A 15170-nucleotide genomic window follows, 5' to 3' on the forward strand; every position below is an offset into this window, starting at 1 on the left:
TTTTGCCTTGAGAATCTAAGTAGAAGGGTCATTTACAGAAAGCAGGAAGACTGGGGATATATAATAAAGACTTCAGTTTAGGACATAAAATGTTCGAGTTTCTGTTACACATTCAAGTGGAGATACTAAATAGATATGAATGTTTGAAATTTTGAGGAAAGATCAAGACTACACACAAATACATGTATATGTATATGCGTGTGTAAATGTGTGTGCAAGGTTTATATATATATTTATTTGAAATGACATAAGAAAATAATATAGTTAGAAACGAATTCTCAGGGTTGAGCCTTGAGTCACCTAGCCTTTAATGGTTAGCCACAAAAGGACAGATTGATTGAGAAGGAGAGGTCAACAAAGTAGGAAACAAACAAAAGAATGTGGTATCATGAAGACTGAGAGAAGACTGGGCGGATCACAAGGTCAGAAGATCGAGACCATCCTGGCTAATGCGGTGAAACCCCGTCTCTACTAAAAAATACAAAAAACTAGCCGGGCGAGGTGGCGGGTGCCTGTAGTCCCAGCTACTTGGGAGGCTGAGGCAGCAGAATGGTGTAAACCCGGGAGGCGGAGCTTGCAGTGAGCTGAGATCTGGCCACTGCACCCCAGCCTGGGCGACACAGCGAGACTCCATCTAAAAAAAAAAAAAAAAAAAAAAAAAAAGAATGAGGGAGTATTTGTAATTGTCAAACAATAAAAAGAATTTAGATAAGATGTTGATGGAAAATGTGATGTTGCGTGATTTTGAGGACAGTTGCTTTGGGTGTCATATATTGAGAGGTCTAGTAGCATGTGTCAAGTTTGCTCTTGACAATAGCATTTCCTGTTCTTCCTCTTCCTAAAAGGAAGTTTAATTGGAGTGATCTGGGAAAAACAGAAGATGAGGAAGCGGAGGGAGAGAGTAGAGGTAAAATTTTGGATAAATTTGCCTAGAAAATGGAGCAGTGAAGTGGGAACACTGATAGGAGAAGGATATAGAGTCAAATATAAATTTTAACTTTGGGTTGAAAAGTCAGAGATAAAGCATTCCAGATGGAAATTATTAAAATCTGGGTGTCTTTCCCAAAGAGTAAAAGGGGACAGAGCTGATGCTGTTGAAAACAGGAAGGAGTAAAGTCATTGAGAAAACAGGAGAAAAAAGGATGAAGAGCAGTAGACAAGGGGTTGGTCTCTGATAGGTCCTGAACATTACTTCCATTGTAAGAGAAAGGAAGACCAAAGATACCTGAGATTCAGTTGACCAATAGAAACAATTCACCCTTCCCTGGCTGGTTCAGAATATGTAGTCGAGGTTAACATATTCTACTCTCTTCTAACGTAAACTTTTCAGCTCCACTCAGTTTTTCTTCAGTTAATAATCAGTAAGAGAAAAAACATAGTTAGAGTCCTAGGAGATGTGTGCTTCTTTCAAATTTCAGCTATTGCCTCTTCCTGCCCCAAGTAGCAGATTGTCCCTCATGTGTGATTTAAGATACAAAAGCTTTTCAACATAAGCCAGAAAAAAATGAGCATTTGGAGGGCATATGGCACTGCAGTAATTAATGTATAACTAACATGGGATTTTGGCCATGTTATAAAGGGACAATATATTTGAAAGAAAAGATGTCTTTACATTTGAAAGGTCAAGGTCCATTACTTTCTGCTAAATATAACCGTGAAAATGAGGACTTTAGTGATTAAATTTCTCAATCCTCTAATCTGATTATCAATTTTGGCAGATGTTCTTCTTAGAGCATTATGGCAATGTATTTAAATTGTAGCTATCCTTTGCCCTATGAATGAATTATGAACTTTATGTTTTCTTAGAAAAGAAAACTGATATAGCGCTGTCCAGGTACTGAACCAGGGTTATGAAAATATCTATAACAAGCTTGATTTTGGCCTCTGTTAATGTGGAAAAAAAGAATGTATATACAGTCAATGAGACCAGGGGATCAGGATTTAGACTGTCTGTGCTAACTGAATAGCTTTGGGAAAGTCACACATCTATCCAAATGTTCAGCTTTCTCATTGCAGAGTAGGGAGAGTATCGTATCTCCCTCAAGTGGTTATTGTGTGGGATTTAATGAGCTAATAAATTCAAGGCACAATGCAAAGTTTCACTGTTATGTCCACTAGTATAGTGATTGCCAAGGAGATTTCCACATGATTTCCTTCCACAGGGAGAATTCCACAGGGATTAGGGGAACATTTCTCGTCCTTTCTCCATTCTTGATGTGCCAGGAGCTTAGTAACCCAGGCTAGAATTTTGGCTAGGTGGTGAGACTGCACTGAGTTGAGAAGTCTTGGATAAAAATCATCTAAAATTTGCCATAATCTTCTGGATGCCATACACTGTTAAGGATGTAGCAATCTGAGTGAGATTAAAGATGGTCTTCGTTGTGAGTAGACATAATGACACTTGAGGGAATATACATCCAGGAAGCAGAGAAAGTTTCTGAGAGTCTGCTCCTCTGGAAGAAGGCAATACTTTGTTAGAACCACAGCACCTAAAACAGCCAACCAAAACAAATAGATTAAGGAATGAGTCTCTGTATTGCATAGGCCTAGAAGATATAGTGTCAAGCATGTTTGCATATTGTGGATTTTATTTGGAATTGAGCTTTGCTTACGTTTTATTTACTTCCTCCTCTATAATCCTATACAATCTAGTACATATTTTTGATGTTATACTAAGAACATTGTAATGTAACTGGGTTATATAGTGTTCATTCGTCTACCCTATTATGCTCCGAGGTCCCTCATATTTGTATCCCAAATGTCTAGCATAAAGTTTGTCATACTTCAAACATTTAATCAGCGCCCTTTAAGGTAGATTAATGAAGGAATGAACACAGTAAGAGACACATTATAAACCCTCATTATCTCTTTCTAGGGAGAAGTGGATTCATAAAATTAGGCACAGAGTATACCCCATCCTTTCATGTGGCTTCATCTTATTATAGAACACTGTCAAATGCACTCTGTGCCTGACAGAGGGTGCATTAGAGTAAATGTTTCTTACATGGGCCAGCTAGTTAGAAAAATACCTAGCTGGTGAAGGAGTTGCTTAAACTTTAGCAAAACCCTCATGACCATTTATTGCTCAGAAGAGATTAACTGCTTTTCTTAGCATATGTGTAAACTCCCTTTAGTGCCAGCTGGACTCATTTCAAGTTTTATTTTGGCAGGGCTTAAACTAACAGGCAGCAAAAACTGCATTTGTTTATTAAGGAGTTAACAGCGTAACTCCTTAAATAACTATGTTACATAATATGTATCTCCAAATCACTGGACTCGATTAATTCTCATCATTCATTCATAAGCCAGACACGCTACCTCTCTCTAAGGTATCTGAAAGAGAGGAAGACCATCTGCCACAATCCCTTTCTTAAATTCTTGGTTCACCTACCGAGACTGCAGGGCTCTCAGAGGATATAGCATCATACTCAAGGCATGGGAGGGGCTAAACAGTTCAAAATCAACTTCATTTGTTGTGGGGTCCAGGGGTGTAGTGGTGAGAAAGATCAGAGGCAGCAATCTGACACATGCAGAGGCGCTCCTGGACTCACTGTAGCTTTTGCATTTTTAAATTCTGGTATTTCGTATTCTACTTTAAGGTCTTGGTATGGTAGAAAGAACTTAGGCCTAGGTGCAACAGAAAGAATATAGGACTAAGAATCCAAAACTGTGGATTCTAGTCTCAGGTCTGCCAACAACCGTACCAGGTAAACCCGACCAGATACTTAACCTTTCCAGGTCTCAGTTCACACTTCTGTAAAGTGAACACACTTATAGTTCCATTCAGCATTCAGAGTATAACAACTCCATGCCTTATTGTTACAGAACTCCAGACTCTTTTGAGCCTTTGTCTTTAGCCACAGACAATTTAATTATCAATTGGTATAGCAATGATAAATCAATCTGGATGACTGTTTTTCTCAATTATCTCTAGCCTTGCACTTCCTGTTGACTTTGGACAAAGGAATTACTTTCCTCAGCCTTGTGGCATCATTTTGGCCTAGACACTGTGTTAAGGAGATTCAAGTGCTATGACATCCCTTTGGAGGCTGATTGTGGTGGTCATGTTGCTCCTTCCAAAATATTCTAAGTGTAAATTCGGTAACGTCAAAGTAGTCTCCAGGAAATTTAGATTACCCTTATATTGGAAGATGTCTTTTTCATGGATATAAAAACACTCAATTATTCTGCAATTAAAAGAAATACTTTTTTTTTTTTTTTTGTAATAACCTGGCTTAGTAATCTCAAACTTCTGCCAATTCCACTTGTTTAATACTCCTCCATCTGTGGTCATAGAGGTTTTAAGGATGCACCCTGTTTGACATAGTAAAGAAGACGGAAACCAGCATTTCTAGAGCATTTCTTGGGACTGATTCCAACCTGCATCTACAGACCACACCGCAGAAGGGTGAGAGGCCCGTTTTTGCCCCTCTCCCATTTCCACTACATGCCTTTTACAGCAGCCCTGAGTGGGCTGAGGATTCTGCTCTGAGAACCCCTTGAAGCTCATTTCCCTAGAGAAGACTACCAGGAAGTCTGACAACTTTGCCAACAGAGAGGTGACCTGTGAGCTTAGTTAAGAGAAGAACTGACAGGAGCAAGGCCATGGGCTTTAATTCTATAAGGCCAGTTCAAGTTGCTCTGTTTCCTGATGGGAGTTTGATGCTCCATCTCATAATTGTGTGCCAAGGCTCTCAATGGGAAGTAGGATATGGGATGATCTGCATGAAATTTGTGTCACTGTGTGAGGGGCTAAAACAGTATCTTTGAATGCATAGGCATTTTCCATTTAATCTGCATAACACATCTGTGAGGTAGAGTTATTATGTCTATTAGAAAAGGAAACTGAGGCTCAGATAGTTTTAAATGATTTGTCCAATGTAGCAAGGAATGAAATCCAGGTATCCTCTGAATTCCAACTCTATTTTTCCATGGCACCATGCAATTTCCCAAAATGTCTGTCTTGATTCAAAAGGGCTAATCTTATTTTTTTTTTTTTTAGGTCAGATTCAGAGTTTCACTCTGTCATCCAGGCTGGAGTGCCATGGCACGGCCACAGCTCACTGCAAATTCAAACTCCTGGGCTTAACCAATCCTTCCATCTCAGCCTCCCATATAGCTGGGACTACAGGTATACACAACCACGCCCAGCTAAGTTAAAAAAAATTTTTTTTGTAGAGATGGAATCATGCTGTGTTGCCCAGGTTTGTCTCTGACTCCTGGCCTCAAGCGATCCTCCTGTCTCAGCCTCCCAAAGTGTTGGGATTACTAGCAGGAGCCATTGTATCCAGTGGTTCATTTTTCTTTGTATGAGCAAAAGATGATCAAAAAGTGTCCAGCAGTTGAGAACAAAGAGAAATGACAGAAGAGAGTGCTGCATGAAAACTGAGTATCAGCCCTTAAATTTTATTTTAGTCTGGTTTAAAAATATATTTAATTTTATTGAGAAGATAGAAATAGGCAAGTTTGAAGCTGAGTTAACTTTTCTCCTCAATATGATTCTCAGTAAATGAAAGGTAAATTCCCTCTCCTAATAATACTTTGAAAGAACTGGGAGGGTCTAATCTGACTTTACTCTGAATGTGTCATTCCGAAACTGGCTGTCTGTCTCAGTGGTTGGTGCATTAGAGCCAGCTCACACAGATTTTGGCTATGGGGAGCTCTGGCTCTTGGAGATCTTTTCCCATCTCAGCATTCAGTGATTCTGCAGTGGCAGCTTGAAACTGACCTTAGTGAGAGCATTTACCCCCAGAAATCAGTGAACTATATAAACCATCTCCCTCCCATTTTATTTTTTCCCTACTGGAGAGGTGATAATTAAACATTTACCCTTATAGTTTCAACTACCATTCTTAATCATAGATATCTGCTCATCAAAGCTGACAGCATTTCCAGAACAGGCTGGTTTTCCTAGGACTGTGACCTTGTAACATGACATCAGAATGACTGAAAACTGGCACAAGGATATAATGTGCAAAATATCTCAGATTATTAACCCACTTTGAGCAAGTGTATCCTATACTTCTCAGGGCTTCCTGGAAACTTGAAAGAGAACTTCTATAAACTACCCCCAGTATCCTCAGAAGTCAAGAATAATTATTTACTTGAGAATGTTGAATAGAACAAGAGAAAAGGGGAAGGGAAGACACGTATATTAAAATGTCTTCAAAAATATCTTTAATATTTTATGTAAAATTTCACTGTAGGTAATTGTTTGTATTAAAAAAAAAAGTAGGTCACAAGCTAATATGTCAAAGGAACAGGGAACTTTAATAGATGTACTAACATTAGGAAACGTGTGGCAAGACACTGATCTGGCCAAATCTTCAGAACTCCCCAAGGCTATCTCTCTGAACTACTATGTTTCATCTCGAAAAACATAGCTACATACAAAAACGTAGCTCCATACATGCTTGGTTGGGGTGTAAAATGGTACAATCATTCTGAAAAAATTGTTCGGCAGTGTCTAATATTTCTAAGTATTTTATCCAAGAGTAATAAAAATTGCAGGTCCACACAAAGCAGCTTTATTCATAAGAGCCCCCAAACAAACTAGAAACAACACAAATTGCAGTAATAAGACATTTGTGATATATTAGAATATTACTCAGTGATTTAAAGGAACAGACTATTGATACACACAGCAACATATTTATACATTGTGGGATATTCATACGTTTTGTAAATTCATACCTCGGACTACGAAGGAATTAAAAGAAACAGATTATTGATGCAATGACCTGGGTGTAGCTCAAAAACAGGAGGTGTGAGAAAGAAATACTACACAGTGAATGCTTTATAATTCCATTTATATGAAATTTAAGAACAGGCAAAACTAATGTATGGTAATAAAAATGAGAAGAGTGGTTGTCCCTGGCCTGAGGATGGAAGGATTGATTTGGGAAAAAGTCTGCAGGAGCTTTTTGGGGTGATGGAAGTGTTCTAATTATTTCTTTTCCTTCTTTCTTCTTTCTTCTTTCTTCTTTCCTCTTTCTTCTTTCTTCTTTCTTCTTTCTTCTCCTTCTCCTTCTCCTTTTCTTCCTCTTCTTCTTCTTCTTTCTTCTTCTCCTCCCTCTCCTCCCTCCTCCTCCCTCCTCCTTCCTCCTCCTCCTCCTCCTTCTTCTTCCTCTTCTTCTTCTTCTCCTCCTCCTCCTCCTTCTCCCTCTTCTCCCTCTTCCTCTTCCTTCTCCTCCTCCTCTTCTTCTTCCTCCTCCTCCTTTCTCCTTTCTCCTTCTTTCTTCCTTCCCCTTCCCCCTTCACCCCTCCCGTTCCCCCTCCCCCTCCCCTTCCCCCTCCCCCTCCCCTTCCCCCTTCCCCTTCCCCTTCCCCTTCCCGTTCTCTTCCTGAGACAGAGTTCCACTCTGCAGCCCAGACTAGAGTGGAGTGGCGCCATCTGGGCTCACTGCAGCCTCCACCTCCTGGGTTCAAGCCATTCTCCCACCTCAGCCTCCCGAGGAGATGGGACTACGGGCGCCCGCCACCACGCCCAGCTAATTTTTTGTGCTTTTAATAGAGACGGGGTTTCACCATATTGCCCAGGCTGGTCTCAAACTCCTGATTTCAGGTGATCCGCCCGCCTTGGCCTCCCAAAGTGCTGGGAATACAGGCGCGAACCACCGCACACCGCCGAAATGTTCTAATTCTTTATTGGTGGTTATACAGTTGTCAAAATTTACCAAACTGTCCACTTACGATATATTACAAGACAGTATTAAATGTAAATTCGAACTCGGTTGAAATCTGTGTGTATAAATATAAATATACACTTATTTACATTTCTAATCTAATCTGAAGGTCTATTGCAACGAATCCCGCTCCGCTCTGACCCAAGAATTCCTCACTTTCTCTCCACCAGTCCTTCAAATACCTGGACTTCATGCCTTCAAGAAGTGGATTCAGGCTTCTTTACAGCACAGTCACCAGCAGGTCATTCCCGTCTAGCTCGCCGATTTCCCATCACTGACACAAACCCTCCCTCAGGGCGTCCCCGTCTGGACTACAGGAGAAAGTTTGGGAGGCAGGTTCAACTTTTCAACTTGGCGGGGAATTCCTCTCCCTCTTACACAGTTTGTAGTGCGGGGGCGGCGGGGTGACAGCCCCCGTGCATGAATCAGCCACCCCTCAGGCTCCGCCCCGGGGGGGTCGGCCGGACGCTCGCCCCGCATAAAGCGGGCACCCGGGCCGCCTGGAGCAGAACGTCGCGCACCTCCTCCCGCCAGGCGCTTTCTCGGACGCCTTGCCCGGCGGGCCGCTCGACCCCCTGCACCATGGACCCCACTCGCCCCCTGGAGCTGTCGATTCTGCTGCTGCTCCTGACGGAGGCTGCACTGGGCGATGCTGCTCAGGAGCCAACAGGTATCTGGCTACTTCCGGGAGCCTCTCTCCCCAGCCGGCGGAGAGGGCGCAGCGGGCATGGGGCCCCGTGCACCCGCCCTCCAAGCCTCGCTTTCTTCAGGTCCCTGCCGCGCGCTCCGCAGGCAGGGGGGACTCGCTCCCAAGTTTGCACTTTCTCTGCAGAGGCCTTTCCGCTCGGAAGGGGACAGAACTCCTCGGGATTCTGCTTCCTCCTAGGAGCTACGCCTGACCACTTTTCCTGTCTTTTGCTCTCCTTCTGCCCCTTCTTCAGGAAATAACGCGGAGATCTGTCTCCTGCCCCTAGACTACGGACCCTGCCGGGCCCTACTTCCCCGTTACTACTACGACAGGTACACGCAGAGGTGCCGCCAGTTCTTGTACGGGGGCTGCGAGGGCAACGCCAACAATTTCTATACCTGGGAGGCCTGCGACGAGGCTTGCTGGCGGATAGAAAGTAAGTGCCCCGGGCGCACCCAGGACTCCCGCGCTCCTTGCGCCGGCGGCTGGTAGCAACTTCGCCAGTTTCCCACGTCTCGGTTTCTACTGGAAGTTGTAGCCTGGGTTTTCTCAAGTGTTAAGCAAACCTCATGGTTTTCAGTTTCTCAAAAATAATCACAAATTTACAACCACTAATACATTTTCTGTCTCCCAGTTGACATTGATCATAATTCAGTGCCTATGCAGACTCAGGGAAAGATTTGTTCCTTCACCATAGGGTATAATAAATGCAAGAGAATAATGTGTTTAGGTGCAACGTAAGTGCTTCCCTGTGTTTTTCTTTAGTTACAAACCTATGATTTTTATCTCTCCTACAGTACATCATTTTCTCCTGTCGATTATCCATCAATCTGAAATACTTTTAGTGGATTTTATTATTAAAGTGTGACTTAGCTCATTATATAACTCTACTTTTGTCCCGATACCCAAACATGTGTTGGATTAGTTGCGGGATATGGTGGAGATTCATAATACTGTTATATTTTACTTTATTTTTAATTTTTAGATTATATCTGTTAAGGCCTGTAAGAGAACTTGGGGCTTTCCGATTCAAGGAACTGAGCCAGGGGAAAATGCATATTCATGTGAATAAGCTTTGATTAACTGCATATGTACAATCAGAGAACACCCAGAGAAAACAAAGTGTCTTTCTACGGAACATGAAAGATACATCACAGCTGAGTCAGTTCTGAATACACTCTGTTAGAAAAAAGAAAGAAAAAAGTAAATATCTGGATTCATGGGAGTATTCTGGGGATTTACTATTCCAACACTAGTACGACTTCTCTCCCCCCATAAAATGTTGCTGAATATACAGTGAAGTTTTGAAAGTAATAAGAAGGCTACTTTGACTAACATTGTTCTATTACTCTCCTTTTCCTAGAAGTTCCCAAAGTTTGCCGGCTGCAAGTGAGCGTGGACGACCAGTGTGAGGGGTCCACAGAAAAGTATTTCTTTAATCTAAGTTCCATGACATGTGAAAAATTCTCATCTGGTGGGTGTCACCGGAACCGGATTGAGAACAGGTTTCCAGATGAAGTTACTTGTATGGCCTTCTGTGCACCAAAGAAAAGTAAATATGATTTTTATGGTACTTCTATTTCACTTTTTTAAAAAGACATTTGGGTGGAAAAAACTCAATTTGATGCGAAATTAACATGGTGTGCATTCTCATGATTTCACATTACTTGACAAGTTAATGACTTGTCAAACTCTTAGGACTGGAAAGTGACAAAGCCATGATTCAAATTTTTGCTTTCTGCTTCTTCTGATTTGTTGTTGTTGTTGTTGTTTTGTTGTTTTTGAGACGGAGTCTCGCTCTTTCGCCCAGGCTGGAGTGCAGTGGCACAATCTCGACTCTCTGCAACCTCTGCCTCCCAGGTTCAAGCGATTCTCCTGCCTCAGCCTCCTGAGTAGCTGGAACTACAGGTGCCCGCCACCATGCCTAGCTAATTTTTTTTTCTTTCTTTCTTTCTTCTTTTTTTTTTTTTTTTTTTTTTTTTTTTGTATTTTTAGTAGATAGGGGATGTCACCGTGTTAGCCAGGATGGTCTCGATCTCTTGACCTTGTGATCTGCCCGCCTCGGCCTCCCAAAGTGCTGGGATTACAGATGTGAGCCACCGTGCCCAGCCCTGAATTGTTTCTTTAGAACTATTTCTCATCTACTCAATTTACATATAAAAGATTAAAGTATTCATTAATGAATGTTATGACCTCAGATTTGTACAGAATCAGTTATACATGTGAGATAGTGGAATATATACAGAATTAAGATGGTGAAACTTGAAAATTTATTTATAAAGTTTTCGGTTAGATTTCTGTATTCTTTAGTAATTGCAAATTGCAGCACAAACATCTCTACACTTTCCTGTCCTATCCATTTGTTACCTCTCCCACCACCACACCTGAATCATTGAAATGATGGTCTCTTGAGTAGTAGTTAATATTGGCAGAGGGAGACAATACAGATATTTCCCCCAGACACAGAGATTTTTGAAAAGTTCAACAAACAAGGAAAACTTGCTTTAGCAGAGAATTTGATGAAGCTTTATGGCTATACTGTGTTGAATATGCAAACTCTAGCGTTAATGTGGTGATGGTTGCTGTGGATGTTCTCTTGTTTGTATAGATATAAATGTTTTGCTCCAGTGGTTACCTGGAAATTAGTATGCATATATTCTTGATTAATAATGGAATGAGAGCTGTTAAAAACATTAAAGCAAAACTACCAACATGACAAAATGTACCAAATCATGCCACATATTGTCCTTGAAACTTACCCCAGTTTTACCTAACCATATCTGGTATTTGGGTTTAACTTCTTTTTACATTTAAAGGATACAAAGATGTAGCTTCAGAAGAAATCCTATCCAGTTTACAAAAATTTAGAATTACCAAAATATAGCATGTAAGCTTACCTGAAATTTGAAGCACATCTTTTTAAAGGTTTAGTATGATATTTTGGATTCAGACTGAGGCTTCTATGGGATTAGATTTTCTTCAGTTACTTCAGTAATCACCATACTTTAAAAATTCTGGTATTATAACATTTCTAATTTTCTTCTCTTTTTTATAAAGGTCCATCATTTTGCTACAGTCCAAAAGATGAGGGACTGTGCTCTGCCAATGTGACTCGCTATTATTTTAATCCAAGATACAAAACCTGTGATGCTTTCACCTATACTGGCTGTGGAGGGAATGACAATAACTTTGTTAGCAAGGAGGATTGCAGACGTGCATGTGCAAAAGGTAGTGAATGTTTTCTTATTCTGCCTTTAGATAAACTTTATAAATAACTTATCAGCAAAATTGTATTTTTATTTATCCATTTTACTAATAGCAATTTGCCATTTCTAGACTACTTCTACATAAGTATCTCCACAGTGTTAATCAGTTTTGTCAAAATGCTTTTACTGGCTAGCTGCAGTAGACAGTAGCCATATTTTCATATCTTAAAGGTAAAATATTATTAACTGAGCGTATAATGAGTTTTGACTTCACAGTCCTTAAAAACAAGATGAAGTGAGCTCAATAACCGTGTCAGAAATAGTGATTTATAGTGAGCCTACAGACTGGAGATGTATGATTTTCACTGTTGTTTTATTGATTGTAGCTTTGAAAAGGAAAAAGAAGATACCAAAGTTTCGCTTTGCCAGTAGAATCCGGAAAATTCGGAAGAAGCAATTTTAAACATTCTTAATGTGTCATCTTGTGAATGCTTATTTGCCTTTATGGTTATATCTGAAGAATAATATGACAGCATGAGGAAACAAATCATTAGTGATTTATTCACCAGTTTTTATTGACACAAGTCACTTTTTAAAAAATTTGTATGTTTTTTATACATAGCTAGCTGCTATTCAAATGTGAGTCTACCATTTTTAATTTATGGTTCAACTGTTTGTGTGACTGAATTCTTGCAATGCATAAGATATAAAAGCAAATATGACTCACTCATTACTTGGGGTTGTATTCCTGATTTCAGAAGAGGATAATAACTGAAATAACGTAAGACAACATAATCATGTGTTTTTTAAGATATTTGAGAATATAAAGGACTAGCAAATAAAACTCATTTTGCTTTAAAAGTTGGATTATATTTTAGGCCCAAGAAGATGAAGTCGCAGATTTACCAACACTAAAAATATTACTCCCATTTTATTGTGTTAGATTGCAGTACAGTGAGTGAATAAGGGGATTTATTTAAAAGATCATAACTTTCTTGACTGATTTAAAAAGCTGATCAATTTATTAAAGCCAGAAATGTTGTCCTCTGGGAAAACAATTTCTATCTATTTATCTACCAATCCCCACTCACATGTATATGTTTGTGTTTACATATAGATAGATGGAAGGATTTTCCTGGTGTTACATTATTTCCTAAGACATAGTAGGTTGGAGACCACTAAAGTTATAAAAAACCAAGGAAAGTAAAGTTTTTCAAATGTTTGTACTGTTTAAGGTGTTTATTTATATAAACCATGCATAAATTTAATAATTTAAATTTAACCAGTAAATTATCATTGATTAAATATGGTCATTCCAATGAAACAGCTTTTTTCTTTCTCTGTAATAAAATAATTTTTCAAAATTCTTACATTTTCATGGCAAGATTAACGTATTTAAAGGTATGCCTCTTATTTGGCAGAATTACAAATGCATTTACCTTTTGCCTGAACAATCTTTCATTTAAAAATTTATCCCAGTTATTTTGACAAATAGGTATATGCCTGAGAACTTTGAATGATGCTGAAAACTAGAAGCAAACCAGGTACTCATCAGTTGGGGACTGGTTGAAGATTTTATGGATGAGGAGTTAGCAAAATATCTATATATGCGTATATTTGGACTCCCAGGATACATAAGAAATACAGGGCCTAGAACAGTATGAATAAACATATATACAAACATCACAGAAGATACTAAAGATATTAAAAATGTTTACCTGTAGAGGGATGGAGGGAACAGAGGGGTGGACAGTTGTGGAGATAATATTTATGTAAATATACCTGTTATATAGTTTTGATCTTGGACCATGTAAGTATTTGACATAATTCATTATCAAAATTAAATAAAAAAGAAAAAACATTTCTTTAAACATTCAAACCCAACTGAATACCAAATAGTGGCATAACTACACAAAGGATATGTACTTATTTTCAATGACTTCAAAAATTAATATGAGAATGTCATTTGGGAAATATAAAGGTCAAAAAATTCTGAAGATATTTCAAAATGCATTTTAAAATTTATTATTACTTTTTATTTGAATAGTTTTGGAGTTACAAGTGGTTTTTTATTACATGGATGAATTATATTGCAATGAATTCTGAGATTTTAGTGCACTCTGAAGATGCATTTAGTAGTCTCATTGTTAATAGTAATACTGGTGTTATTTTGAACCTATTGTATCTAGAATACTATGCTGTAAGAAAACAAGTAATTACATTTCTTTAGAAGTCAGGATTTTCAGCGTTAAGAGAAAATGAGATACAACTATACAATGAAAGAAATTAAGTAAAAATCTTTGACTTAAATTGGAGTTAGAAATACTCATATAAATTAATAACTGATTTTCTCTATCAAAAAATCTGTATATCCCACTTTTCCATTGAAAAGTCCTTGAAGTAATGACAACTCAGTAGCAGTAGTTACAATTACCATGCAGTCTGTGGTCTCTCCATACTATTACCCACTAAAAAGAACCAGTGCTCTTAGGAGAAGAGCTGAATCCAGGTCTGGGGCAGGAAATATGTAAGATAAGCTTGGGCCATCTTACTCCAGTAATCAAGGAAGCTATCAAAGACTAATGAATCATGTCACAAAAACAGAAGAGTAATATTAAGGAGCTCCCACTAGCCTACAATGAGACAATATGACCATCAAAACAAATAATGACCACAATGTATATAAATACATGGAAATCTGAATTTATGATTATGCACACACACTCACCTCCTTCATACCTTTTGGAGGTTTCTAGGGCATTATCTCATTAATTTGAAAACTGATGAATTAACAGAAAGAATAAAGCATTTATCCTTTTTTTTTTGTTTATTTTTAAAGACTGTACCACAGGGAAAATAGTATATGGATGTCATTGATATAATTCCACCTAATATGCATTAAAATGTTAGAAAATACCCCTAACAAAAGTATGAATACAGGTAACCATCATCATTGGGTGCTGAAACCATTGTATGAAAGGGGACAGTCTCATGGGAAATCAGGCTAATGTCTCTGAACTCACAGATCATTCTGACATCCATAATAGTTTAGTCATAGACATTATTTGCTTCCTGATATGATACAATAATAAGTGGACCCTCCCCATCAAGTATTCTTGGAGAAATAAAATACAGTCAACCCAAAGATAGTCAAGCTTCTAGATCTCACTATCATATTGCCAGATTGTAGGGAAATACTAGGGATATAGGAACAAATTATAAGAAACCAAGGAAAGTAAATCCTTAATGTTGGACACTCTACAGAACAAATACCCTGGTTTCTCCATACAAGTCAATAATTTTTTTTTTTTTTTGAAAAAACAGCAGAGCAGAGGCAGTGCTTTAAGAAAAAAGATAATAGATAACAATGACAAAAAGCAGTATGCCATTAAAAGATTGGTTAAGGCCTGAATTTATGACTGTTTTTGGTGGGAATAATTAGAGGAGAAGGATCTCGTGTGTGTTATGGGGATGCAAAGTGAGTGAGTCAGAGCCTTTGAGGATTCTGGGGGCTCCTAGAAACCCCAAAGGGAAGCTGGATTTGGTATTTGCTCCCTTTATCTCCCATGTAGCCAAAGCCCTTAAGGGATC

At 38.9% G+C, this 15170-nt stretch overlaps 1 protein-coding gene across 1 annotated transcript; it reads left to right on the forward strand.

The window, feature by feature from the left end:
* The first annotated feature begins 8152 nt into the window (after window positions 1–8152).
* Window positions 8153–12903, forward strand: TFPI2 (tissue factor pathway inhibitor 2). Its single transcript, XM_007982142.3, has 5 exons — window positions 8153–8355; window positions 8627–8809; window positions 9737–9925; window positions 11431–11601; window positions 11966–12903. The coding sequence occupies exons 1-5, from the start codon at window positions 8268–8270 to the stop codon at window positions 12040–12042; spliced, it is 708 nt and encodes a 235-aa protein (XP_007980333.3). The 5' UTR covers window positions 8153–8267; the 3' UTR covers window positions 12043–12903.
* Window positions 12904–15170: the final 2267 nt, after the last annotated feature.

This window comes from Chlorocebus sabaeus, chromosome 21 (genome assembly GCF_047675955.1).
Source record: "Chlorocebus sabaeus isolate Y175 chromosome 21, mChlSab1.0.hap1, whole genome shotgun sequence".
In the NCBI taxonomy this organism is placed as follows: Eukaryota; Metazoa; Chordata; class Mammalia; order Primates; family Cercopithecidae; genus Chlorocebus; species Chlorocebus sabaeus.